This window comes from Aythya marila (genome assembly GCF_965140915.1).
Source record: "Aythya marila genome assembly, chromosome: 10".
Taxonomy (NCBI): domain Eukaryota; kingdom Metazoa; phylum Chordata; class Aves; order Anseriformes; family Anatidae; genus Aythya; species Aythya marila.
In genome coordinates, this window is record NC_139051.1 from 3,522,510 (window position 1) to 3,543,351 (window position 20,842).

Sequence of the window (20,842 nt, forward strand, 5' to 3'; positions counted from 1 at the left end):
AATTTTTGTGTGAAAAACACAGTTTTGCTGTGTGCTGAGCTCCTCTAGGTGTTTTTACTTCTTTTGACATTCCTTTCAGCTGCATATACTCCTGTGCCATTTCTGTTAAGTATCTAGCTGGGCTGCTAAGTAGATACTGAATGATATTTCCATTTTAACAAAGTCTGGTCTCATTTTTTGCTGTCTACTCCTCTTCCCGTCATATTAAGTCTTAAGAGAGTAGATCAAAAAATATTATTTTGTAAAAGATTTTGAATTCCTTTCACATTTTTCTTCTACTGGAAGAGGTATGGTTTCATTGAAAAAGTGGTTTGTTTTAACTTCTTGGGGTTTCACTTGTTTCTGATATGTTTTTAGTTGTTTTTTTTTTTTTTTATCACTGGTTCTCTGGTCTTGTTTAATACATAATGCAATATTTCTATGATAATTGTATAAGATACAATAAATAAAAAAAGCTCTCTGAAGAATAAAAAAAAAAAATGTGGAAAACCCTACCAAACATCGTTACCATCTTTACTTATTTTTTATAACCAATTAGAATTGTCATTTGCTTGGATCTTCAATGAGTATCCATCATTTGTACAAGAGGACAGTCGGCGATTTGTGTCTCAGGAGACCGGTCACCTCTACATAGCCAAAGTGGAGCCGTCAGACGTGGGAAATTACACCTGTGTCGTAACCAGCACGGTGACAAACAGCCACGTTCTTGGGTCACCTACTCCTCTAGTGCTGCGCACCGATGGTATGACTTCCCTTTTACCCGCGGCTAAACACCCCTTCTTTCATTATGTTCCATACAGCTAGTTGCCAGTGATTTATTTTTTTTTATCTTCTGGTGTAATTTTTCATGCATTCTCAGAATATTGGTTGCTTATAAGAAGATAAACTATATTTGCTGTGTTTTCCTCTTCCTCTCCTACCTCTGACTGATTTCATTGGAAGGTCCCTGAGCTCGAATTTCTAAATGGAGTGTGGTAGGAATAAACTGAATTTTGAATGTAATGTTATGCAGCACTAAAGAGAGAAAGGTAGCTTCAGAAATGAAATATGACCTTTTCCAATTGTCTTGTATAGGTGTAATGGGAGAATATGAACCCAAAATAGAAGTTCAGTTTCCTGAGACACTTCCTGCAGCTAAAGGCTCGACTGTGAAGCTAGAATGCTTTGCACTAGGAAAGTAAGTTCTCATCTTCACCTATACTGCAAAGCTGAAGCATGTTAGCGTTCATTGGCGCTACAGCTGTGGACATCCGGCAGTCTGTCGATAGTTTTTTCTAAAGATCTTGCTTTGACCATCACAGTTACTGCCTTGGAATAAGAGGGGAAAGAGCTTTGGAGTCATTCTAGTTGTTTAGAATTAAAATGTGCATGTTGGCAACACAGAAATTTACATTTCATTTCAAATTCTCTTGAATGAGATCAATGCAGTTTTGCAGATGTCCTTTGACGTAGCTCCACTTTCTCGGGGTAAAGGAATTGTTGTTGAAGTCAGTGAGAATTTTCACTGAATTTTACTGTTAAATATACTTGATGCTTTCATAATATTGTTCTCCCTTTATAGCTGAAATAAAAATTAAAATACAATCCTCTTCTCAATGACATTTCACACACAATTGATATCTTTTTTGTTTCATAAATGATCTGAGAATGCATTTATGTTTCTGTAAATGTATTTACTAACCACTCTGCAGTTTATTTGTAGACAGTTTGTCAAGCACTCATAATTTTAAACTCCAGAACGGTAACTTAATCGTATGCTTTTGCTTCTGTTCCCCAGCTGCATGAGGGAAAGTTTTGAAATCAGAAAATGAAAGGGTCTTCTAGGATGGGAATTGCAGAAGACTTGCCTTGATTCCCCTTCCATGGAGGGCACTGGTGTAAATCTCTCCTGTCTTCAGGGGAGGCCAGTGCTGATTTAAAGGAAATTTTAGTTGCTTTTAGACAGTAAAGCAGATATTCGTGAAAAATGTGATGCTACAAATAATAGGATAAGGAACAGAACAGCATATGCAAATCAGTTACCATGCTGTCTGACCATCTGTCATGTACAGTATTAATACTACTTTTAACACAAGCTTTTGTCACTTCTGGGGTGTATTACATATTAGTTTAAGTGCCTAATTTTGGCAGTCAAGTATGTGAAGCAAAGTTGTTTACTTAAGTCCCATTATCTTGTATTTAGCCCTGTGCCTCAGATTAACTGGAGAAGAACTGATGGTCTGCCGTTTCCGAGTAAAATAAAGCTAAGGAAATCCAATGGCATGATTGAAATACCTAATTTCCAGCAGGAGGATGCAGGGTTGTATGAATGTATTACTGAGAACTCAAGAGGAAAAAACATTGCAAGAGGACGTCTCACTTACTATGGTAGGAAATCTTCTTTCTCCCCTCTCTCCCACCCTTCTTTGCACATGAAATGCAAACCACTCTCAAGTACTTGTGCGTTTACAAACCGTCAAAAATCTGTTCTTAAAAATTGCAGGCATCTTAACAGCTTGTAGAGAAAGAAGATAAATTTTCCACCAGGTTTTTGCATAACTTTTCTGATAAACATCCACGTTCAAAAGAATAGCTAAGAGTAGTATAGAAAGAGCTTGTATTTATTTAGAAAAATGCTGGAAAGATAATATATGTATATATATAGAAACACCTTAGATTGGTCGTGGGTGAAACCTTAAATTTCCAGTCGTATTTATTTAAGGTATTTATATAGTCCTCACATTTGCAGAAAATATAAATTTTATATTGCTTTAGGAAAAGTTGATTGATGGATGTTGTCAATTCTTTGCTTTCCAAAAAGACGATTTTACTCTCTTAAAAAAATAAATAGGACAATATAATTCAGTATAGGAGATGAAATAATAGGAAAGAGCTGGGAAACTGACAGAATCTCTTGTGCGTTTATAGAGTGAAATGAATATTAGCAAAGCACATTGGTAGTGGTTTAAAGAAAGAGTGATTTCCATAAAAGTGGTAACTGACAATTTTTGTGAAAGCCAGATATTAGCAAATTTTGTTTGCTTTTGGTAAATGCCAATTTAAAGAAGGTTTCAGTCTTTGTTTTCAAATATTTTCCTCATCTAGGAGTATTTGAGATTTTTTCTTAGAAAAAAAAAAAAAAAGTTGTGTAAAAATGCACATAAAATACCTATTGCGCAATTTTGTACAAATGTTCTGTCTGTTTACTTAGTCTGCATGGGAAGCTACTTTTTACTAGAACACAGTGTTGCAATGTAGATTTCAATCAATGAAGATTTTAATTTAGGGAACAAGATTTGATAAAGGAAAAAAGGTGTTCCCAATCCAGCTTCCAAATAAATAGCTGTATTAAATTTTCCATATAGTGGTACTAATTAAGACTTTTTTTAATAGTACTTGTGGATAACAGGGCAAAAGAGCTAGATGTTTTATCTGCCAGTGTCATCTATAATTCTAAACTTGGTACTTTGTATTTGATTCTATAAAGTGGCTTTTTGAGCAACCTCGTTTAGTAGAAAGCATCTCTGCTTATGGCAGGAGGGCTGGAACTGGATGATTTTTAAGGTCCCTTCCAACCCAAACCATTCTAGGATTTTATTAGCTTCTTGAAAAGTTTCAAATAAATTGCAGTTTGTCATCAGTTTGATTCAGTACTCCTATGCCAGTTTGAAATCAGAGCAGTTTTAAGATACATGGATGTAAACTACATGCCAGATAGAATTTCATTTGTTCATGAGTTATTATATATAAATAAATTGTATTATATAGTTATTAGTTATATCGTTATAAGATAATTTTATGATGGTGAGTAATTTTGAATGTGACATGCTTCCCAACTTCCATTCTCGTCAATCAAGGGCACAGAGCTCAAATAAAGAAAGTTGCTAATCAATAAAAATAAGCAAGTTGCAGTTTTGTAACAAGGAAATTGTGATTTGCAAGTGCTCAGTGTGAATATTTTCATTCCAAATCCAGAAAGGGATCTGAACTCTCAAATGCAGTTAATATTCCAGTATAAATATCTGTCTGCATTAGATTTCTCCCTAATATGGGTGTTTAGACTGAAGAGAATAATGAGACTTGTAATGGCATTAATGGTACTCCAACTGTTTTATTTCATTTGTTTTGCTTAATGAAACCCATTCTGCAGAATTAAGTAGATTTGAGGGGTTTTTTTCTTATTTTATTACTTGCTTTCATTTTTACAAACAGAATACCAACAAGTTTGTTGTCAGGATAGGGTAATTTTAAACCTTTCTGATAATTAGGGTTTTTGTTCCGTGTGAAAACGAATAGTGTTCTATAACTGAAGATTATACTTTCTGATGGTTTGCCGTTATGTCTGATATCGGAGCTCAGAAATCTGTCTGGTAAAGAAACATAATCGTATGCCAGTTAGTCTTCCAATAGAAGATCAATATTTATGCACTTTTAAGGAACTTGTTCTGAAAGCAGATGAGGATTTGGGGGAAAATTAATGCAGTATACTGAAGACTTAGAATAAAAATCATCCATCTGCCATAAAGCACCAGCTCTGGCAAAGATGCCTCAAATCCATGTGGCAATGTTAGTGGATACTGGTTGCTGTCTAGAAGTTATTTTGGTGGAAGTCTAGGATGGATCTGATAATTATATATAGAAAAATATAAGCATTAGAAATGCCTTTTTATTTCAGCAGTGGCAACATTTATTTTTCTATCCTTGGCAAAACAAAAAGAGGTTTCTGTCCTATCCAAAAATGTTTAAGCAGAGCTGGGGTTATTCTCCATGTTGTCTTAGTGAAACAATGTGTAAAATACATCTCTTAAGGGAAAAAAAATGGGCAAAAATGCGTCATTCAACTGAAAATAGTCAATTTTCCTTTCTTTGCAGGTTTTTAAAATTGTAAGTGAAACATAAACCTAATACTAAAAAAAAGCTTTAAATATTTTGTTTCTTTGCTAGGAAACATCTGAAACTGTAAATCTTGAATTCTGAACCTTGGGGTTTTAATGCATAAATTGTTTGATTAAAAAAAAAATAATAATTCAATTGTTTACTCTTCTTCCAGTAATGAATCATGGTATTGAAATCATAAAGCACTTTAATATGGGCTCAACTTCAGTCATGCCTCTTGTCATTATGTCAAGAAGGATTATAAATATGTTTGGGTTTAGAAATCCTGTGGACCTCTATAACTCTCTTTATAAAAAATGAAATGGGTCCATTTTTTCGAATTTCATTTTAAATATACCTCTGAAGACATAGTTGAAATTGATAATTAACATAGATATTCCAAAACAGATATTATGGGTTCTTTCATAACATTACTAACAGACTATTAATCTTCCTTTTTCCTTGTGAAGGATTATATCAAGAAAAGCCCAACATCAAATGTTTGGTTCATTGTGCTCTGTACAGTTCCAACTTGTGTTTAATGATATTTTTCTCCCCAGTGAAGTTCAACATGTGCTAAATATAGGATGAGATTATCTAACTTTGATTTAATATAAAACCTGAATATATAAATAATTTGCTTTCACTTTAGTAGTATATTCACTTATCTTTGCTATTACCCCTTTCCAGAAAGAGATAATGGAAGAAAGAATCTGTGACTTTTCATAGCATGGAAAAATAGGAAGAAATTCATTACATTTTTAAGGTGCAGTTAAACAACACGCAACATGGTAGAGTTATGTACAGCTGTTAATTTTAAGTATAATTGAAGAAAATACTCTCTAAATTAGCACAGGGTGATTCAACAGAACTCATGCTTGACAGTCAGTACTAACATAAAATGTTTTATAGGGAGAAAAAGTATCTGCTGTTTTGCTTTTGCTCTGCATTAGTGTTTTTTAATAGCAAAGGTGAGTTGTTGTGCTCACCAGGATGCCAATGGTCAAAGTCAGGCAGCAAGGTTGCTTCCACTTGCTTGTAACAGCTGCCATTTCTGTGTGCTTAGTTAAGGCATGAAGGGATGTCAGGGGGCAGAATTTCCATTTTGTGAACATACAGACCCTCAGTAAGAAATAGACTCTGTATAAAATACATTATAGATATACCATTTGGTAATAATGTACCACTAAAATTATACTGAAACACATTACTCCTGAATGTGGAAGAGCCTCACTGTTCAAAGCTTTTGTCTGATAGCCTGACCCCATCTTGTTCATGGAAAGGTCTTCAAAACATTAGCTACAAAACTGTAAAGAGCTAAATACTGTCAAGAAGTTGCTGACATTTTTGACAAGTAAACTTCAGGTTGATCACTGTCCAATTTAATTGCCCATATTTTTTATATACTAAGACTTTTCCCAGTGATGTAGCAATTGCTTGTTGCTTCAGAGCATTTTTATTTTGGAATGGAAGTGGAAAAAAATGACATTTTCGGGGACCTTTGGATTGAAGTTATTACATGCTTCTTTAGGCCCCATTGTTTTATCAGAAAGAGCTATCTGTGCTTAAAGTCTCTTGAATTTTTTAGATAAAAGTAGGCTCATCACTGCTGTAGGCATCAGTATGAGTGTTGTAGTCTGACTTTCAGAGAGATATTACCTTGGAAAATGAAGGTTACATTTTCTGTTTTTACAAAACTTTGTGAATTCCCAGTATGCTTCATAGCCACTTTCTCTTGAACTATGGAAAGTGCCTTTTGACTCTGATTTATTGCCTGACTGCTGAGCTATACAAAGGTATTTTCAAAAGAGATTTCCAGCCCAGCTTTCAGACTGTAAATTTCAAAGTAAGGATGTGTGTATAAGCAGGCTGTATCTTATGTGTGAGCTCCAATTAGGGACTGTTCTGGAAGGGCTTCCCGTGGTCTTCTGCCTCTGAGCAGAGGTAAGGCAGACCTCAGTGCTCTCTGAGAGAGCACGGTGTGTCTGAACAGAAGTCATGGTCCTGAAGCTCTGCCTTTCCTGCATATTTTTCCTATGGTTTACAGAATTTAAAAAGATATTTTTATTGGAGCCTCTGACTCGGAAGGCAATCAGATGTAAAGTTTCCTGTTAACATGCATCATTGCTGTTGAGGAGGCTGAAAGGTATCCCACAAATTATTTATAAATTAGGTCTCAACACAGCGTCTGGAAAATGTCAGATTCTTCAGCCACTGCTTCCAGGAGCCTCGGCACAGTCACTCATTGCAGTTGGTCTTCGCTCTCATCAAACCCCAGAACAGTCATTGCAAAGAGGTTTTTTAAAAGCTAACATGGTGGATCTTTTTCCCCTTATGGCCAACAGGGATTCCCCTGGGTGTAGTGAAGTAACAGTTGTTCTCTTCAGGATGACCAGCCTGGCCTGTTAGCTGGAAGCAAAAGGTGGTCATAGTCAATACGAAAAAGATAACTGAGTCTTCTCACCAGGCTAAATGTTGTTTTTACACACTTGTGTCATTTTTGCCTGTGCGACTATGAGTATTACAAGGAATATATAAGGCAATAACAAATGAAGTAAAATGTAGGCTGATGCTTTTACAGTAACTAACTGTGAGGCTGATGGCTATGTGTTTTAGAAAATCAGTTACCTACAAGTATTTTGTCCTAAGGGGAACCTCTTATGAATGTTTTGTGAAGATTGTACTGCAAGTTCCTGAGAATTGCAAGTATTATCACACAATTACAGATTCCTATCATGGTCACAAACCCTGTGCTACAAACTCCATTAAAATTCACTTCCAACTTCACAACTTACAGGGCATTGTATTTTTTTTCATCTCAGTGGAAATGTGTTGTCTGTTTGCCTGTTCCCTGCTGAAGGAGGAAGGAGTGGTGTCTCCAGAAAGAGTTTTTGTTTCTTTTTACCAAGTCATTACAGACTTCATTCAGGAGCACGGATACAGTGGTTTTGTCTCCAGACTGAAAGCAGACATTCTAAGCAGGCAACATTTGCCTACCAGTGAGTAGACTTCAAGAGGAATATGGTTGTTTCTTCAGAATCATTAAGGTACAGTTGGGCAGAGCTCAATAAAAAGGGTAGTGCTGGGCTTGGAAAGTGATGTTTATCTTTTGAGGGGATACATAGATCTACCAATATGTGACTTCCTGTCTGCACTTTTCTCAGTTGCTGCAATATGGACATCCTTACTTTTGCCAAGATTCAGAGTATTTCGTGGAATAGTCTCATCTGTGATTGCCCTGCTTAAGCCGTCTATTTAATTTTGAACTGTTTAGTTGAATGATTTTTTTGTCTAAGAATTTCCAATATTTTCTACACTCATCGTTAGAGACTTTTTAGATGTGGAAGATTGAAAAGGGTATTTTTCTTTCTGCTGGATTCCTTGGCCAGTAATTGGAAGAGACAAAGAGCATCCGTCAAGAAAATCACTGAAGTCTACATCAACACTCTCTTGCAAATGCTCAAGCACCATGAATTTCACACACTGTGAAAAGCCACACACTGGGGCTTTGGAAGCTCTGTTCTGTTTGTTTCTCTTCTGAGTGGTGGTCTTGCTTCCACACTTTCAGATAAGTTTGTCATATATGCCCTGGAGACTTGGGAAAAGCCTTCTATGGAGACTGCCTGACATCAAGAGTCCTAAAATGCAGATTTACAGTGAAGTTGGTGTTTTTCTCTGTAATGAAATTGAATCCAAGATCTTGAACTTGAAAATAGACCACAGTTAACCTACTTTCAAGTGAAGATATGCAGCAGATGTGAAATATTGCACATGTATGGATCCATCAATAATTCACGGACTGTTGCTTGTTGCATAAATATTTAGGTATGCAAAGTGCAGGAAGCATGCTGACATGGAGGACTGAGCTTTCAGCCCCTTGACATATGTGGGACAAATACTCCAAATGACAACATGAGACAAAGCAATGGCTCTTTCTTGAACGCCAGTGTAGGAACGTTAGCTTTCAGTATTTAACCAACATTAATATCAGTAAGATAATACATCTGTTTGACGCAAAGATTAGGTAGGTTATCCTGTCTTTCAGAGCTAACCTTGATAAAGAGAGTGTAAAAAAATATATGATCCCCAAACTGGTAAAAGGTATTAATCCTCATGTGGTATAAGAGACATACAAAACAAAAGAAATAACAGCAGGTTCCACTGTCAGCAAATGCTGGTTGAATTCCAAGCTCTCCTAAGTTAATATCTAAATGAATACGTTCTAGTAAATTCTTCCTATGAGAAGTTAATCCTGAATATTTACACATAAATCATAAACAGAATTAATCCTTGTTATCCTAAAAGTATGGTGCAGTATGTGATCATGGTGAGATCTTATTGCTGCATTTCAGAAAATAAGATGGAGAGAGAATTTATGTGCTAGATTTTATGTGCTAGATTTTATGAATCTTTTTAACAAAATGAATACTAGCCCTCATCCAAATGTTGGTCTGCTGGTCTCGTGCCTTTGGCAACGGAATAGGTTCAGCTCCCAGCTGTGCTGCAGACTTCCCTTCTGACCATAGGCAAGTCATTAATTTTCCTGGTCTGAATTAATTGCTGGTATAATGCTATTGTAGTGAGAAGTTCAGCAGGAATTAATCTGACCTTATGTGCTTCCAAAAGTCATCTATAAAATAATGCTATTTTCCTTTTTTCTTTTTTTTTTTTTTCTATTTGTTTTGGTATGAGAGTGATAGGAGCCTGTATTTAAGGAAATAAAGGATTAAATTTCAAATGTCCTTTGTGTTTTAGAAGCTGATGCTATTTAGTAGCCAAAGTCTTGCTAAAAGAAAATCTTCTAAGCATTTATCTACATGGCTCTCTCATGTACTATATAGCTTTTCTCTCATGTATTATATAGCTTTTGGTTTTTATATGGGAAAAAAAGTATATGTAATGTGTCCAGATTATCCAGAAACTAAAGTATATAGTTGTCAATGTTCAGCACTGTCCTGCTAGATCATCAATGTCAACGTTATTCGTGAGGTATCAAGTACTCTGAGATGTTTAAAGATATATCCTCATTCAGTGCAGATTTTTAGTAGAGCAAGGAACTCTAAAATTTAACTTTTTGGTAATAGATCAACTAGAAGCTTTCAAAAATTTGCCTTTTGATTTGTAAATATTACTGTTATATAAATATATAGTATATGTTACTTCCTTAAATGTCTTATATCATCTTTCTTTGGTTTTAGATATCAAAAAAAGTGCTTCTGATTCATATCCTAGTGGTAAATTGCTTTTCATCAGTCATCTTAAGTTTAATCAGACAAACATATAGTACAAATACAAATGATACTAGTTTAGAAAGTTTAGCTTCAGTATTTATTTATTTTTATATGAAAAAGGATCATTTTAGTAAAAACTTTTAGGTAGTCAAATTGGGTCTAGAAAATTCCATTGCCTGTAATTATATTTTTGCAACCCAAGTTTCATTCTATTTTTAGTCTTTCTTTTATGCCATGTTCAAAATTTATCTTATCTAGGAGACATAGCTTATATATTGACATCATAAACTTTCTATCAATTTGAATACATTCAAAGAAAATTCACACCAGTTAGCTATAAGACAATTATGTGCTATTCTGTGAAATAGCATCGAAGGAATAAACTACTGTTGCCTTTTATGAATGAGTGTTGTTTTTTTTTCCAAGTGAGGTTTTTGTTTTTTTTTTTATCCCCATGTAAGCTGTAGTGTTTTAAACTATACTTTTACGCTTTTGATTGTGTTTTAGTTAATTTTGAAGGATGTATAGTTTTAATAAATCAAAATGTTCAAAAATTAGCTATTTTTGTAGACTTTGCTGAGGAGTTTTTCTGGCTTTCATCACCCGAAGGCTGTGTTATGTCTACTGCTATCAAAACCAGTCTTGTATCTTTGTTTTCACCCATAGAGATGGATGTTAGTACTGAAAACAATTCAAATGGTATTTGAAATTAAGACTGACACGATTATGTTTTTTAGGATTTAACAGATTCTTTTCAATATTAATTTGATGATATGGCTACATCAATTATTTAATTCCAATATTGCTGCTAATTTCTTTTTCTTACATTTACCTCAATTTTAAAGTTGTGTTATTTAATCATTAGTGATTTTAATATCAGTTTGACTGATTCAGCTTTAGTGATCTATAATCTCAATTTTCTTTTGTTTTACTACTCGCAGTAAAGATGTTTAGAAGGAACAGTGAGTAATTTCTTTCATTAGGTGACTTGAAGCAGAACCAGTGAGAATCTCTGGTGGTACAGTAACTAGTTAGGGTTGTTGATATGTATTTCATCTGCAGCAAAGCCTCACTGGATCCAGACAATAAAAGATACCGAAGTTGCTGTAGAGGACACGTTATACTGGGATTGCAGAGCCAGTGGGAAGCCCAAACCATCGTATAGGTGGCTGAAGAATGGAGAACAGCTGTCAATAGAGGTAACATTCACTTCTGAAAAACGCGATGATATGCAAAAGTAGCAGTACCTCATATAACAATGAGAATTCACAAAAGTCTGTGTATTTACGTCCAGAGAAATATTTTTATATAATTTTCATGTTTGTTTGTCAAGAGCATCCGGTTGGAAACTTCAAAAGCTGATATGTCAGAAACACAAAGACAAATTATATTATACAAAAATATCCTGAAAGAGGTTTAAAAACAATGGTAGAACCAGAGAAATAATTACATAAAGAAGGACTGGAGAAAAGTTAATTAAAGTTATACATTAACAATCATAAATAAGGGATGGAGAACTTAAACTATTTTGTTATACTTGCCGTTGTAATTTCATTAAAGGTAATAAGAAAAGATTTCCAAACTTCTTGAGGAAGACAAAAAATTGAGAAGACAAAAATTGTAAAAAGCCACAGGTCACCAGTGTTAGGTGCAAAGTTTGAAATGTAAATAGCAATGTTACATAATTCTTTGCTGTAATACAGTTGTTAACCTAGTGGAAAGTAATCCTTTTGGTGACAAGGAAAAAATGTTGTACTGAGGATGTGTGCCAGATCAGGAGTGCAAAAAAGCATCTGATACCCCTATTGATTTTAGTTCTCACTGCTGCATTGAAAAAAACGCAGAATTCAGCTTATCAGGAATATAAACCAGGGGCAGTAGGCCATCATAGGAAGGCATTTTGCCCTTAGCCAGTGCTGTCAAGAGTGCTTGAATGTTGTGCTCAATGTTGGCACCCACAGTTGAAGAAGGACTGCTCAAGTGAATTTAGTGGATGGCTATGAAAAATGATCTAAGCACTGAAAAACAATTCTTACCATTCAGACTGTTATAGTTATATGCTCACTAAAAGGATTGGTAGTGTTTCATGGACAGGTTCAGTGAGGGAGTACAAAATATCTCAGTGATTTAAGAGCGCTGTTACTGTATTACACAAAGTCACTGAGGTAACGCACTATTTTACCTTACCAGTAAGTAGAAAAAATACCTTCTCTCATTCAGATTTTGCAGTTCTCCACCATGGAGCATTGGTGTCAAGCCTTGAGGCATGATGTAAGGGAATAAGCATGGCTCTGGAAACGCTTAAGGGCTGTACGCTGTAGGACTAACTTATTAAAGGCCGGCACTAAGGAGGCAGCAGAAGAGGAGCTCTTTGTGTATCATGAATTGTCTTTGGCTCCTTTACTGCAATAATCCTTCTTCATGCTGGGTCTGCTCCACAAAAGTTTCCTGCTGGGGTTGTTCCACTAAGCTCCTCTTCCCCATAAATGAATCTGACGTAAGGAAGAATAAGAGCAGCTCAGGATGCTAGAAATAGAATCAAGATGTGGAGATTCAGGCCTGTTCCTTTTAGGACCTGTTTTGTTCTTTGTCTAACTGCCCGAGCACCTTGCAGTTAACTGGGACCTGTTAGGAAGGGAAGGAGCTGAGCTGAGCTGCCTTAGCCAGAGTCACTCTTCAGTGGGGCTAGCTGTAAGCAGCCCTTAGCAGAAAGGGCAAAGAGGGAGTACTGCTGCATTAGGCCTAAGGAGCCTTATCTGAGGCGTTTGTTAGGCTCTTCTGCTCAAAAAAAAAAAAAAAAAAAAAAAAAAAAAGCCGAAAATGTTTTTAAGAATGCAGTTTGTCCCTCTGTTTATTATTGTTTCTCTGTCTTTCCCCAGAGGAGAAGCTCTTTTAGTTTTGTCTTTGTCACTGGTTCCTTTTGTCACCAGCTCCTATCACTCCATCCTTCAAAGCAGTCACTTACCATAATTCATACAGTTTTCCAAGAAGTATCGAGGTGAGAAGCACCCTATACTTCAGTAGCTTTGTCAGCTCTGAGGCACTGAAATGCATCTTCCTTTTAATGACTGTTGGAATTTTTTCTGCATAGTATTACAGAGAGCTCATTAACAAATGGCAAGTGTGAAATCTCTAAATAGTATGAAATGCCAGTGCCATCTGTATATTTTGGATACTCTAGTCTGCTGTGAGGTGCTTAGTATGATTTTGTCCACATTTCTGGGGAAATATGAGGGTATTTGAGGCTAAAAAGCCTCTGTGAAACCAAGCAAATTTGAAGAATTGATTTTATACGCTGCATTGCTAAATCTCAGCGCTGCCATACCATGATATGGTCATATCAATTATTTTAGAACTGTTCTCACATATATGCTGTTACATCTACCCCATTTATCATATTTATGCTGTCCTATTCATATTTCTTACTTATTTTAAATTTTTCACAGGAAATATATCATCAATAAAGGTATTTTTCTTAATATTCAGGGAAGGATCCAAATTGAAAATGGTGCACTTACAATATCAAATCTAAATCTGACAGATTCTGGCAGATACCAATGCATAGCTGAAAATAAACATGGTGTCATCTCTTCGAGTGCAGAGCTCAGGGTTGTAGGTAAGATTTTCCTTTCTACTAAAACAAAGACCTCATTCTCCCTCTCCACACCCCATCCACTACTCCACCTCGTAATTATTTCTACTTTATAACTCACTCAGTTGCTGTGACTGAAATAAACAGTTTTGGCAACCTAATATCTTTTTATCTGCAGTGCCGAGGACTTTATTCATCTATTTCCAGAGGATTTGCAGTCCAATCGTTCATTGCTTTAGAACAGAACACAGATACATTATTAAGTAGGGGAAAAGCAGACACAGGGGCTTGGACACAGGCCTGGAGATTAAAACCTCTCACAGGGTCTGGAATCAGCACTGGCTCAGCACATCACTCAGCTGCACTGACCTTCTGCAGCGTGGCTCCAGCGTTCCCAGGGGAGCAATGTCATTTAAAAGCAATAGGCTGCTCTTGTGTGCAGCCGTTCTTGATCGAGGGGACAAAGAATTGTCATTCAGTCATTCAAATGATGCGTGCTGGAGTCTAGAATAAATGACAACCATTTATTTGAGGGAAATGGTGAACTTGCAGAATGCCATATGCATTGATATGTTTGTGCGATTTCTGCTTCCAACATAGGAAGATTGATATCAAAACTAAGCCTGTAAGAGGAGTGTGTTTCAGGGCATGAGTTATTTCCTTTATATTGTATAAGGTTACACTCAATCAGCAGACTGCTCGCTCAATCTCGTTCTCCTAAAATACTGAATTTCCTTCCAAAGTTCACTGTTGACATAGATAGAAGCCATGTGCCTTTTCTTAACTGCTAGCTAATATCAGCTACACCCAATACAGAAGGAGCTGTGCTGTAGTTTTGTGTCATTTAACGTACCTGATGTGGCATTGTACTCTGACATGAAAATAGAAGCCACACAATTCCTTGAGTTTAAATGAGTTTTAATGAGTTTTAATGGTGTTGACTGCCCTCACTGGACTTAGACAAGTCATGTAAGCTCAAGTTCAGCAAAGCATAAAGTTAGGCATGTGCTTGAAGCTCGTTGGGTTCAGTGAGCTTCAGATCAAATAAAGTCAGTATGATCTTACGTGCGTGCTTCATTAGGTGACATACTTTGCAAAATGGAAACCTTTACTTTTTGTACCAGTGTAAGGAGGAGAAACGAGTAATTGCCCAGCAGATGTGTTTGAATTATCTAAATCATTCGTGTTTTTAATTATGTTTGGAAGTTGAGAAGTGTCATGTAAGTGCTAAATAGTAATATCATTAATATAATTCAAGATGCTTTATTTCACTATTCGTATCCCTTTTGTTTTAGCTTCTGCTCCAGATTTTTCCAAGAATCCAATGAAGAAAATGATTCAGGTTCAAATAGGCAGCACGGTTGATTTTGAATGCAGACCAAAAGCTTCCCCTAAGGCCAAATGTTCCTGGAAGAAGGGAGGTGAGCAGCTACACGAAAATGAAAGGTATTAAGTCTATATTGGTTTATTTGTTTTAAGCTTACAAATAGTGTTTTTAATGTCTTTTTATGCAATAACATCATCTGTAGATCCAAATAGTTGTGAAGCCTCTCTGGAATCTGCCAAGCTGGGGGAGCTTTGTTGTTTTTTTAATTGTCATTATGTCTGAGCACCAAGAGAGCATGTATATGGCTTTAAGGTCAAGGGCCAGCTTTTAATTTCAGTGTAATGTAGGGTTTCACCTCATTTTGAGAAAATCAGGTACTGACAGAAAATCTGGAAAGGCAAAGCGTATAAAACAGTGCTAAAAGCCTTCAGCAAAATTCTCTGAAAACACTGGCAGGGAGACGGATGAGGCATATTACAGCCACGATGATAATGTGACCAGGAAACAGCAAGAAAAAAAGAAATAAATTTCCAGTTGGCAAAAATTAATAATTGGGAGGTCTAGAATAGCACTCTTACCATTCTAGTATTTCGATTTTTGCTGTTCTGCTACTGTGTTTGCTTTTCTGGGGAAAGTTATTACAAAGATGACTCAAAGTTACAGATATATTTTAAAAGATACATGAAAATATGCAAGTTTTGCTATGTAATTGCTAGAGGGACCTAATGAACCCAGACAACTGAGCTGAATGGTGACAGATTAGCGATGTCTAACCTCTGTACAGAAGTGTAACATCCTGTACACATACACTTTGGAAAGCAAACCGCTTCTATACAAGTATAGTAAATTAACTGTGCACATTTAGGAAAGTGATACAAGTATCACTGTGCAGAGGTGGGTGTAAAGTTGGGGTGATCTGTCATCTTTCTGTCTGAACGGACACCGGATCTGGTCTTAACGGTTGCTTTGAATTGCCCTTCAAAAGCTGTACCCACTGATTTCAGTCGTGGCAATGGCAGCAGGCAAAAGCAAGTAATGTTCAGTTTCAGAAAATGCTTTGAGCACACATAATGCTGCCTGCTTACATTTACGCATTTGCTTGAAAACACAAATTAGGGCTTTTAGTTCTGCAAAGTGCAGATATTTCCAAAATATGTCCCAAAGTGTTTCCCACTGAATTTTTGATAACACACTATAAATGGCTTACGGAGGGAACATAATAACAAGCCAGTACTCCTGAATTAATCTAAATGGAGTCCACTTTCCTTCAGAGAAAAGGAGAAATGTGATTCTTTGCAGAAAGCCCTGTAGTTCATTACTGTCTGCTATGGATAATTACAATTCATTAATTCCTTGCAGTTCTACAATTCTTCCAATTCAGGAATGGGTTTCCAATTAGCAGTACATTTTTCAACCATTAACTAAATTTCTAAGGGAGAAGTCTGTATTGGGGGTGTGTTGGGGCAGAGAGTGGCTTTTTTAATTGCAGAGAAAGGGATCGGTGAGTTCCCAGAAGGGATAATGCAGGGCACACAGGTCCAGCATGCTCTTTACCTGGGAGAGGCAGAACAAGCTTAAGTACATTTGGACCTCAGACATACAGTAGCATTCAGGCTCTTTCATAGAGCACTCCTTGAGAAAGAGATTGAGGGAAAGGATTTCCCCTCACTTTACAATTCCCATTTGCATGTAGAGAGCAAGCAGAGAATAATTCACAGTCTTAAGAGTGCAGCAGGTTGCTTCCTTCCTGGAAGTTGGCTCCTGCGAGGGAACAGCTCTTGCCCTGTATCCCAAGTAGATACGTACATTTATAGTTCCCCAGTCCGTTTGTCCTTGAGCAGTTAAAACTCTATTCTTGCTGGCTTGGTAGGTTTGCTTGTAGTGTAATGGGCCTTAGTATTTGTTGTACGGGATGTTACGTTTCACTGGGGATACTGAGCACATTACTTTTGTAAAGCCTGAAAAATCTTCATTTTGATGGCACTGTTGCTTGTATTTTTAATTTATTTTTAAATGATGCTGCGTTTTTGGTATGTAGAAGATTTGGATAATGACTCAGTAAATTTTAATTAAATGAGCTGAATCTCATATATCTTGTGAAGAGGAGAAGATATTAGTCAAAATGGATTTGTGAGCCTCTGGACTGAGAAATAGCTCAACATAAAGAATACAATCTTGCTTCTTGTTAGTTTTGCAAAATATGTGACTCTTTTTTAGAATATCTTGAATAAAGAAAGCTAGACAATGAAGAACAGTGGAATGTAGACAGCATTAATGTGCATGGATCACTGTAGAATATGCAGAAGTAAAGGCAAAAAACAGGAATTAAATGAATTGGGTACTAAAGCAAGAAATATTTCTCTCCAAAATAGTTTTGAACCGCTGAAACAAATCATTTTGGATGTAATGAGCATGATTATCAAGAATTAGCAATAGTTTTCTTGTCTTCAATGATTCCAAATCAGGTGCTGAGTTTAGGATTCTGTGATTATCTGGCACAGGTCAATTTTTACCCTGTATTAATGGTTATTGTGTGTATTGCCATACTAGGAGCCACTTGTATTTACTTAGGCTGTTCCTTCCCAACCAGCTCATATAATACGGCCTTTATTTTTTTTCTGTAAAGTATATTATATCTGCAGTCATTAAACCTGGTGGTTTTTATTGTAAATAATTCTGGGGTGGATTCTTCTGATGATAGACACAGCCCCCAAGGTCTCTAGGGGGACAGACTTGCCACCTTCTCTGTTGAAAGTTGGCCTAAGACACCCCATCTCCTAATGGATGGGCTTTTATTTTTCTTGTATCCTCCAAAAATTGAGTATTAGATGTTTTAACAGAGGTTAACTGCACTTGATGTTTAATTTGCATCTCCATCAAAAACGTAAGGCACTAAAATATGCCAGGTCCTAGATAAATAACCCATTTAAAGATTTCTTTAAAGATATTTATATTATGTTCTAATAACTGGCTGGAGGAAGATTAAGATTGTGAGATGATGCAGTGCAGTATTTCACATGTAAACCAATCTACCTTTATTCCTAGATCTTTCTAAATTTACCAAGAGAAAACAAAAAAAAAAAAAGATGAAAAGATACTGCAAACTTTAACTTCACTAAGAAGCACTGCAGTGCAAGTCTCTCAAAATAACTTTTAGTTTTAGCATCTTTAACTACAGCAAAATGATGTCAAATTAAGGGGGAAAGAAAAGAAGAGGAATTGCTCCTGATAAAATGTTGCATAAGTCTTATAAGGATCAGTTACTGGTTTTATCATCACTGCAGTTTGAATTAAGTATTTTTACTTCATTTTGCGTTCCAATCTGAAACGCTGTGATCTGGAAAGCAACACATTTACTTACCAGCACTTCAGTAAGAGCTTATTTTGGCTGGCTTTCTTGTAAAGTAATCTGGTTTAATTTAGTTGGAATTTGCTTGATATATAAAAAGCAGTTTTGACCCACTTTTTCACTGATCCTTTGTACTGAAGAGTTACGAACTGGAAAGTAATACATTTATGTTTGGTATCAGATTAATAAAGGTCTAAAATACTTGGCTTTTCTGATGAATAATCTGACAAATATAAGAAGGCAGTGATTATTTATTTTAGCTATATCTGTTATTTTAGCAATAAAGTATTCTCATGGGAAGATGAGAAGATTTCCATTAGTTAACAGTTGCATTAATGACACCAAATTTCAGGTGGCAGCCTTGACTCGGAAGAGCTGGGATCTTGGATCCTGAGGCTTATGCTGGCCCTCAGCAGTGTGTGTGGTTGTATTGCACCAACACTACCATTTAATGGGCTTTGATGAATAAGGTAAAAATATGTAAGGCTCTAGATCATGATGTCACAGTTCTCTAAGCAAGCAAATATGGGGACAGTGAACGTGGAATAGCTGGAATGCTCTTACAGACAGACAGTGGGGTCAACGGATTTCAGATTGGCTTCCTGGAGTATCGCTTGCCCTCTAATCCCAGATGAGATTTGTCTCAGTATGTGAAAGTATTGAAAATAAGGTGCAGTCCGTAACAATAATAAAATAATTTATCAGTATTAGAAGTGTGTGTGCTTGTTCCACAGTTGGATCATGGTCATGGTCAGTTGTGACTAACGTAACTGATACCAAGTGATAATCTGGGGAGTAAAACACACCTACATACTGGGTGGAATTAAGAGAGACTGTAACCTCACTGAAGTCCCTCAGCTGTTCGGAAGGCCTGTAATGCCAAATACACCTTCCTAGTTTAGAGGGGACAGGAAAGCTCTCCTAGTTTTGCCTCTCAAGTCAGGAACTGCAGAGTCCTAAAACTGGCTAATCCCTCTCCCATTCTTTTGACCTCAGTCAAGGAGCATAAAAGAGTGGACCTGAGTTAAGACATGCAGCTGTTGTGGGTATTTTTTATGCCATTCATTTGACTGTTGGAGAAAAGAGTCTTCTCAAAGACTGATTTCCCACAGGTTTGCTCAAGAGAATGATTTCATTTTTGTCAATCATGTTTTGATCTGAGGAGCAGATAGGTCCTAAAGCAGTCTCCAGTTGTGCTAACACATATGCCAAAGCATTATTCAGCCAATTATCTTCATTTTACAGGGCTAAAAGTTTCTGTTGTTTGCCGGTGCATCACAAATATGCAGGTCATGAAATTCACTTTGAAAATTGCTGGCCTTTAGCAAAATGTATTGGAAAAACTCTTGTAGATACAGGGAACACTAAAGGGTGTATTATTTTTCTGTGTTAGAAATTTAGATCGCTTCCTGGCAGCAGGCCAGCCTCAGTCTGTTTGTTTTGTAACAGCGTGTGAATATCTAATAATTTTAAGTGTACTAAAAGCTTCAGTTTCTCTAATGCTTCAGCAGGAAGGGGTAGAGCTATTTCTGGGGTTTGTGTTTTCATAAGCTGCACTGCATGTACTGCTTTCTATTTGAAAAAGTAAAGAGTTGCTCTTTCCAATTCACCGGTAAAGATTTTGTTTTGATTATAAAATTTTTCTTGAATTGATTTGTTGGGGGTTTTTTGTTTGTTTATAACTCTGAAAACAAAAAACTTGATTCTTAACTCTGTCTTGGTTTTAATAAGCCTATTGCTTCCTTACTTTAGACAAGCTAGGCTTGAAGATAGCTCAGAGCACTCCAAATGTGTTTTGCTTTAATTAAACAATAGGCATTTTCTATTTTATACCCATACTCTATTTTTAGTTTGTTTGATCTACGGCATTGTCAACCCCGTTGTTTTTTTTTTTATTTGTTTTTAGATTTTTTTCTGCTGGAAACTGCTTCAAAGTAAATGATGCAATACAAGCCCTTGCAGGATATACAGGTAGCTAGAAAGTCCAAAAACTAAGTAGCTTCCTTGCAATCATAATTTCAGTCCAGAAAGTCTTCCCAGTCTTGCCCCGCAGCCAGTGCTGCACTTCCCTGCTTGCGTTACCCTTCATCAGCTGGCACAGCACAGGCAGGTTCATGCAGCACTGCTCATGCTGAGCTGGGAGGTGCAGCGTGTGATTGACAGAAGAGCAGGGAACTCATAGCTTCAAACGGGCATCCTGCTTAGCCCAGGCTTGGGACAGGTTTCAAGAGAAAGGCAGGGCTCCCAGTTCCCAGCTAAACGCAGCAGCCTTCTTAGCTACTTCTTGTAATGTGTATTTAAGTGTAGAGGACTGAATCTCAATTGGGACAAATTATTGGTACAAATTTGCCTCACGTATACTAAAAATAAAGCAGCAGGGGTGTGTATTTAATTCTGTACTGAATAAAGCAGCAGGTTAATAATGAAGTACATGCAAGCAAGAAGACGAAAAATCCACATGACTCTTCTGAAGAGGGAAGACAGCAATG

General features: G+C 36.5%; 1 protein-coding gene across 1 annotated transcript in view; it reads left to right on the forward strand.

The window, feature by feature from the left end:
• LOC309881766 (contactin-3-like) overlaps positions 1-20,842 on the forward strand; it is a gene marked incomplete at its 3' end in the record, with an annotated part of 96,607 nt that overhangs the window by 59,917 nt on the left and 15,848 nt on the right. Inside the window, exons 4-9 of the mRNA XM_082768092.1 lie at positions 539-742; positions 1,075-1,177; positions 2,183-2,367; positions 11,148-11,284; positions 13,572-13,701; positions 14,973-15,123. Coding sequence (XP_082624218.1) covers positions 539-742; positions 1,075-1,177; positions 2,183-2,367; positions 11,148-11,284; positions 13,572-13,701; positions 14,973-15,123 — 910 coding nt within the window. The remainder of the gene's footprint in view (positions 1-538; positions 743-1,074; positions 1,178-2,182; positions 2,368-11,147; positions 11,285-13,571; positions 13,702-14,972; positions 15,124-20,842) is intronic.